The sequence below is a fragment of the Acanthaster planci genome, linkage group LG08 (assembly GCF_054643075.1).
Source record: "Acanthaster planci isolate LZ-2023a linkage group LG08, COTS_SCS, whole genome shotgun sequence".
Taxonomy (NCBI): Eukaryota; Metazoa; Echinodermata; class Asteroidea; order Valvatida; family Acanthasteridae; genus Acanthaster; species Acanthaster planci.
This window is the reverse complement of record NC_141784.1, coordinates 19,899,193-19,907,076: the sequence shown is the minus strand read 5'-3', so window position 1 is coordinate 19,907,076 and position 7,884 is coordinate 19,899,193. Positions and strand designations below refer to the sequence as shown.

Below are 7,884 nucleotides of genomic sequence, written 5' to 3'. Positions count from 1 at the left end.
TATTCACATATGTACCAATAAACAAGCTGAATTTAAGATTCTCATCATTTTCCAGCCAAAAATGGACAGTGCTTTGCTCACTTATCTGACAGAGTGCTGAAAGAAGTGATACCCTCTCAGTTTAGAGCTGTACATTACAAAGAGTTAATGATTTAAAGTTCACCGTCACCTTAAGTGGAAACTTGCCAGATAGCAGAAAGCCCCTGCCCCATTGCTAAAACAGGAATAGTCGTTTTCAACATTTTGCATGATTTTCTTCTACCATGCACTTACGTTGATGGCTCGCGGCATTCGTTACAGTTTATGTTTCATTAGTCCAGAGTGAACTAATGTACTCTACCTCTCCTAAAGAACAGCTCCATACTTATACACAATGTATTACTAACGTCATGCTGCTGTAGAACAGGATGAAACAGTGTAGTGTTCGTTGTGTAGATTGACAGACAAGCACGCAGATCTGGGTTCACAGTGATTGTAATATCTCACAGAGACGTCATACCGTGAGCTATGGTGTCATCATACATAATGAGCATACATAATTGGCATATTAACATAAAATGAAAAAGAAACCTGACAGATAACAAGGAAATGATACGACAAATGGGTTTACTCAATATTATGCAGACTCCATAAAGACTAATGAAAGCCATGTTTGATTCAATATTTCGTTCTTTATTCAGAACATCTTCTTCTACTTTTTCTTAGCAAATGTTTTAGTAAAAAATATTTTTTCATTTCTCATATAATTTTTATCTGAATTAAATGCAGGCCTAATCCCACTCCTTTGATTTATTTTGGATATGGAAGAAAAGTGAAGGGGACGTATGGTAGGACCCCCAAAAGCAGAAAACCCAGAAAAAATACTGACTGCACACTGTCAGCTATGTACGTGAGCAAACAACCATTACACACCTTTTTACTCAGTGGGTAGCTCCAGCGTCCGGCGGACTTCTGGAGTGATTCTGATTCAGAAAAGCTAGTTAATGATACGTTTCTCTGCCTGTGAAGAAAACAGGCACAGTATTCATGCAAAACTTGTGAAACAGCGTCAAGTCTTAATGATCAGCAGCAGATCTCAAATCATCACTTGTATCTGTATTCAGCATGGAACTTCTCCCTAGACATGCACTTTGCCTATTTCAAAACAACTTTTATAGAATTTCGAACACTTTTATGTTTACTTTTCGATCGTCAGAGGTTTTCCTTAGTCTCGCAAACTGAATAGTACATGTACTCAAAATCATCTACTCTTTTTTATTTATGCAAAACAAAGCAAGGGGTTCCATGTATATTTAACTCTGAAACATGCAAATTTAAAGTCATTTTTTCATTGTGATATCATTTGCGATGATAAATTTTCTTAGGTGGGTGGCAGACCAAAACTGTAATGTGTCATTTCCAAACACCAAATCAACTGCTTTTAGTCTTTATGGCATTTTTCCAAATTATCAGACCTACTGCTTGCTCTCAACAGCTTTCTTTTCCGATAACACACACATTCTACTTTTCCCAACACAGCCACTGTTCCTCAATTACACGGCAAGAAACTGAAGAGAGGGAATTGAAATTCGAAACTTGTTTGGTGTAGCCATTACCTCATCACTACCCTGCAATTCAAATCTGACAGAACGTGAGCCATTTACTGAAAAGCTCTCCACAGTCATAAAGACAGGAGAAACGCAACGTCAAAGCTGTAAAAGTGAGTTGACAGTTTTCATTATCGATTTATTTTGTATCTCTGTAATGTCTCTTAAACCGTGATTCTAATGAAATCATTTAAGCTAAATGCCTAACAGATTTTTTTTTCTTAATCTGACAAACAGAGTTGGCCAAATAAAATTACCCTGATTTAACTCACGATTTAAATCCAATTTGTCCTGAATCCACCAATTTACATCAACATTAAAACATCAAAAACTATTTTTGACAAGGTAATATGCATTGTCATGCTTCAAATTTTTAAACTGGTTTGCATGTACATTTTAAAAAGCAAATAACATTCCGTAGATGCACATGTGCAACACAAGATAAGGATCGGCAGCAATGTCATTCAAATCATTACTTGCTTTGGAATACATTATTATACTGACTAGACTCGTGAAAATATTTCCTCTGTACTCTTTACAGCATATAAACATGCAACTTTTATTTCTATGGCTTTTCCAGACTCTGCTCAAGATTAACAGCAAGCATGATGGATGAGTTCGATAAGCGTATAAAAAGCAAGAAAGGGGACATTGAGGTCTTTGTTACTTCTTGCCCTCTGACCGATACAAAACAGTGGCCGTCCAAAACTATTTTGCTCGCTAGGGATAAAATTTACCGCAATGAAAAGTCTGATGCAGAAAACATATTTTTAGCTGAGTTAAGAGAACAGTTAAACGACGAGCAAGATAGGCAATTCAACATAATCATAAATTACTCTCCATGTGTTGATTGTGCTGACGAAATAAAAGAATTTTTGGATGAACACAGTGATGTGGAATTTGAGATTGCATTTGGCCATGTGTATAGTATACTTGAAAACAGGGAGGGGCTGCCAATGCTACATGGTCATGACCGCGTCACACTGAGAGCACTCAGGGGTAAGGACTGGAAAGAACTAATAAAACTTATCCTGAAGGGGCAAATATGGGATGGATGGGATGCTGCATGTGAACAACTGGATCTAAGCACGTGGGATGAGATAAGGGAGAGCATTAAACGACCAGATGACTGGGAAGCAGACTTACAAGAGAATGCCGAGACTCTGGAACGGCAAGATGAGATATCTCATCTGCTGAACATAGTCAGAGAAGAGAGAAATCCAGACCAGTGGGTAGTGAGAACTGGAAGGAGGTTTCGAGCTTGGAAACAACACAACAAAGCAATGCAGCTTTTGTACAATTATGGTAGGGGTGGCCTTGAACACGTACTGAATGGCATTAATGACGACGAGGACAGAGAGGGTTACGCTTTCTTGCTGCATGTGCTTAGAACCTTAAAACCAAATACATTTTGGCGTAGGGATAAAAGAGAAAGGGAAATCACAGTGAAAGATGCATTACGTGAGCGTATTGTTGCAGACTACGTAGCACAAAAGCAACTTGATTACATAGTGCAAAGACAAGCAGAAGGAAATCGGGCTGAAGCTGCAGCCCAAGCTTACTAGGCAAACACTGAATGAAAAACTTCTCTTACTGGGCACAGAACTTCCCAACATGCCACATTTCACTTAAGAAAACAACAAATTTGTTTGACATCTGAAAGCATCTAATACACCAGGTGACCTAAATCTTCCATAATAGTAAAAGTAAGGTTTAGCTCAATAAAAACCAAGTACAGTTTGCACACACTGAATTGAATTTCTGAACTACATGTAATGTCATCCACTTAACAAATGGCCAAGTTTAAAATCACTAAATGCTGGCTTTTTAGTCAGCTTAGATTTATTGAGCTTAAATTGTACTGTATATTAAAATTCTAATATGGTTTTAGAATGGCTTGAAATTTCACTATTCAAAAAAAGTTAATCTTTGCAGGAAAGCTAGATGGGATTGTGAAGATCCAATACCAGCATGCATCAATGGTTTCTTTGGGCTGATCATGTAACATTTCACATACTTTGTATGCTAAATCAAAAACTTGGTAAACTTGAGAAACCGGACCACATTCAATCAATGAGAAATTGAAGCAAAATGCAAGAAATCATACACTGATGACTCTAGTTACATGACGAGTTAATGCTTATCAGTTGTATCTGCGATATCACTAAAGCCGCAGTATGTAATGTTTCCGAACAAAAAATAACAAGACATGTAACTACCTAAGTTAACAACTGCTCAGAGCTTTTTCTTCATGAGCAAGGATTAAGTAGTGTAATTCAGTGATTAGTAGAAAAAACAACAGTTCAAATTTCCATGTACTGGTTTTAATTTTAATGTATTTTCAAATGTGCCATTATTTGCTGCAGATGCAAGTTGTGCTTCGTGCTTCTGCATCAATAGCGTAATAAGAGTATTTGGTACTTGATTAAAACACAGATTATAAGATACAGTAAGATATCAATCTCAGATATAGGTTCTTGTTGATACTCAGTGAGATAAAGCAAAGGTACTATCATCATTTGTGGCTTTGTGTGAACTTTTAATTCAGTTAAGCACACTGTGATTTCTATCATTGACATTTTTAAATCTCGAGTTAATGATATTGCATCTTCTTTCAAAGGATTCAGCATTCCCTGGCATTTTGAATGGCAAAGACATTTACCTGTATTTTATCAAAATGTATGTGAAACTTGAGAGTTCTAAATAAAATGCAAATACCCATCAACAAGAAAACTGAAGCAAAGATCAAAAGCAATAAATTCTACAAACTGTTCAACTGTTCAAGTTATAGGCTGACCAGCATTAATTAATAGTTAAATGCAATTGTATTGCTTTTAAAAAAAATATTGACACGTACCTAGTTTACAGGTTTATTACTTATTGCTTGTTTCATGAGAGTAGAGTAATTCTGTGATTAGCAGGAAAAAAGGTTTAACTCAGACACAATGGCTGGAATTATAGTATAGATTCAAATTTTCACAATCAGTTATGTTGTATTTGCTAATTGTGCTTCTGTATCAATAAAGTCATAGGAGCTATCGGTAACTGATTAAATTCTACTGCACATTTTAGGATACCGGTATAAGATGTCAGTCTTAGATATTAAATCTTGATATTTGTAGGACAAAGTAAAGGTGCTCCACTCCTTTTACCTAACAGTCAACTTTGAAGCCAGTTTAGCTCATTGTAATATACATCAAGCGACATTTTTAAATCTCACAGCAAAAATGTTACTTTTTTTTTTCAAAGTATCCAAAGTTCCCAAGTTTTGTGTATTTGGAATGACAAAGATGCGTACACTTCACTACAATGTACATACCAGTATATCAAGACGTTTGTTAAGCTTGAGGGTTACTAATAAAAAGCCCAAACTAATTAAATTAAGGAGAAATTTAGTCACAGATGAAAGCCAAGCATTTACACAAACTGCTCGATTAGCCTAGTTATATATATATATGCCAATCAGCTTTTTCAGTGATATCACTCAAGCAGTAGTTGGTAGTTTTACATAATATTATTACATAAAAAATAGGACAAGTAACTGCTTAAGTTTATAATCACAAGCAATGGTGAAGTAGAGTAATTCAGTAATGAAGTAGAGTAATTCAGGAAAAAAAATTGTTAGTTCAGACTAAGGCTTGAATTTTAAGGTATGTTCAAATTGTCACGTAATTGATAAAACTGTAGTCCGTAGCTAGACTTTGTGCTTCTGTATCAATAAAGTAATAAGAGTTATCGGTAAATGGTTTAAAATTGTTACACGTTTTAGGATACAATAAGATGTCAATTCAGATTGGATCTTGGTATCTAGAGAGATAAATCGAACAAGCTAAGTCACTGTAGTCCATTGTCATTTCTATCAAAAGATTTTTAAAATCTTGAGTTAAAGTGTCCCCAGGCTTTGCTCACTGATATATGATATGTACTCTTCAGCACCTATGGATAAAAACTGTGAGCGTGCATGTGTAATAATTAAGCAACCTCTGTTGGCAGTAAGTTTTGTGTTCAAGTTTCCTCACAAGCTTTTTGGTTAAAATCAACTTTTTTCAACTCGAATGCGTGAAAGCGTTAAGTGATTCATAATCACAATATGAATTAAGTTGAACTAGCTTCTGATGAAATGTTAGTGAACAAGTGCATACAAGGTCCAAAATCACAAGAACTATTCTGCTTGTATTAGCCATTAAATATAGTCCTACTGTGAGCAACAGAGAACGACTTAACTGAAATTGCTGTGTCTTTGTCTAAATATCTTACGGGTGAAACATGTCATAAACCATGCCCTTTGGGCCCTTAATCATGTAAACAGCGAAAGTCCTGGAAGAAAGGATAGTCTGTGTCCCGTCACAGTTCTTCCACAGTATCAGTGCCCTCATCAGTTACCTACTGGTTAGGATAGTCTGTGCCCCATCACAGTTCTTCCACAGTATCGGTGCCCTCATCAGTTACCTTCTCGGTCAGGATACTTTGCACCCAACAATCAGTGACCAGAGCTTACTACCAATTGCATTTCTTGCAATAATAAAGTTATTCCAGTCACTTTACCCAAACAGACATATTTAATTATCCCAATGATGAACTACATTCTGTTTACGCGGATGTTCACAGCTGTGATAAGACCAGAGTGGTTAGACTTACTTCCAGCCAATGTATACATAAATTTCCCACATTAACCTGACTTCACTACTCTCCTTCCGGTATGACAAAACAAACTTCTGCCAACAGACCACTCCTCTTTTTGCACAAAATCTTGAGCAATTTGGTGTCAATGCTAGCAGAACAAAATGTATTTACAGAGATCACGACAAGGCATGGTCAAATTACTCCTTCACAGAAGGTAACATCAAAAACCAAGCAAAGGGTGATTTTTCTGCAAAGTTTACCTACTCAAAAAACATTACAGGCAAAATGAGTGGTCAACTCGTAACCAGCAGTGCCACCATACTCCAGGTCCTAGTTCTGAATAGTCTACTAAATGGTCCAAACCATCCTTCAAGCCGTGCATAAAGTTCAGTTCACTCTACATACTGATGTACATGTAGATTCAGATAAATTTGAAAAAAAAATCACACCAGACTCATCTAAAACTAAACAAACACATACCTTGTCTCAGCAGCAGCCCCAGTAAGCAAAATCCAAAGCCACTGAAGAAACCAGTCTAAGGCTCAGCATTACTTGGGCTCAACTCACTGCCAACCAGTCAGGGCTCGGCATTACTTGGACTCAACTCACTGCCAACCAGTCAGGGCTCGGCATTACTTGGACTCAACTCACTGCCAACCAGTCAGGGCTCGGCATTACTTGGACTCAACTCACTGCCAACCAGTCAGGGCTCGACATTACCTGGACTCAACTCACTGCCAACAAAATGACTGGAACAACAGAAAGAAAAAATTAAGCCATGTTTAAAATATCAAAAAAGAAGTCTAAGGAGAACTTGACAAGTTAAAACATTACCGATGCACAACTTACGTGACATGAATCTGCGATCCCTCTGTTCCAAGTGGCAGCAACCTTTGTGATGTGCATCATTTCTTTATCAGTAAAGAGAAATACCCAGTAAGCAACAATATGTACACCTGCCTAAGACACATTCCAAAATTCCTTTTTCATCACTGAATAATCCAAAAGTTTTAGCCTCTTCATATTCCAACAACTGCTGACTGCTGTGATGTGGGTTACCAAACTTTGAAACTCCAAGCATTGCATTGTGCCCCAGACAAAGCTGAGGGTGTCATTTGAGTTTAAAACATATCCTATGTCACAGCAGTCAAAATTGTTTGTCATATTTTCCCTTTTTACTTCATTTTTGTTCTTCTGAGGTACGTTAAAGAGCACCTCTAAAAAAGGAAAACATGTTTCTCTAATTTTATCTGTTAAAATAAATATTCAGGCCAGGATGCGAATTCTCAATGTAAAACATGTTTACTTAAAGGTGCTCTTTAAGGGCACCAGAGAAATCTTTGAACATTAGCAGCTTCACAGTCTCTGAGCACTGTGGGGGTGCACGTGCATGATATCACAGAAGACAGGCCAATGTAACGTCCAACAATTAGTGTGATATGCAGTTATGTCGCCCTGTCACAAGCTCATTTGGGGCCAATGAAAAAAGAGTATTCAAAACTGAGGTATGACACATTCAAATTTTAACCAGTCAAAATAACATCGCACCCACATTACAGGTTAATTAAGAGCAGACTTGAAATGAGTTGATCGTCCTTTGGTGAGATGTGATCTTTGACCCACAATTTGTATTTGCAAAAATGTTTCATTCAGAAAACATTCAGACAAGCAAAGA

At 36.9% G+C, this 7,884-nt stretch overlaps 1 protein-coding gene and 1 long non-coding RNA gene across 2 annotated transcripts in view; one reads left to right on the top strand and one right to left on the bottom strand.

Moving 5' to 3' along the window:
- Positions 1-622, bottom strand: part of LOC147798461 (uncharacterized) — a 51,597-nt gene extending 50,975 nt beyond the window's left edge. Inside the window, exon 1 of the long non-coding RNA XR_015426160.1 lies at positions 274-622. This is a non-coding gene — a long non-coding RNA (uncharacterized LOC147798461). The remainder of the gene's footprint in view (positions 1-273) is intronic.
- Positions 623-766: 144 nt separating this feature from the next.
- On the top strand, positions 767-6,034 carry LOC147798460 (uncharacterized). Its single transcript, XM_087140093.1, has 3 exons — positions 767-885; positions 1,519-1,699; positions 2,167-6,034. Exon 3 carries the CDS (start codon positions 2,192-2,194, stop codon positions 3,149-3,151), a length of 960 nt encoding a protein of 319 aa, XP_086996219.1. The 5' UTR covers positions 767-885; positions 1,519-1,699; positions 2,167-2,191; the 3' UTR covers positions 3,152-6,034.
- Positions 6,035-7,884: the final 1,850 nt, after the last annotated feature.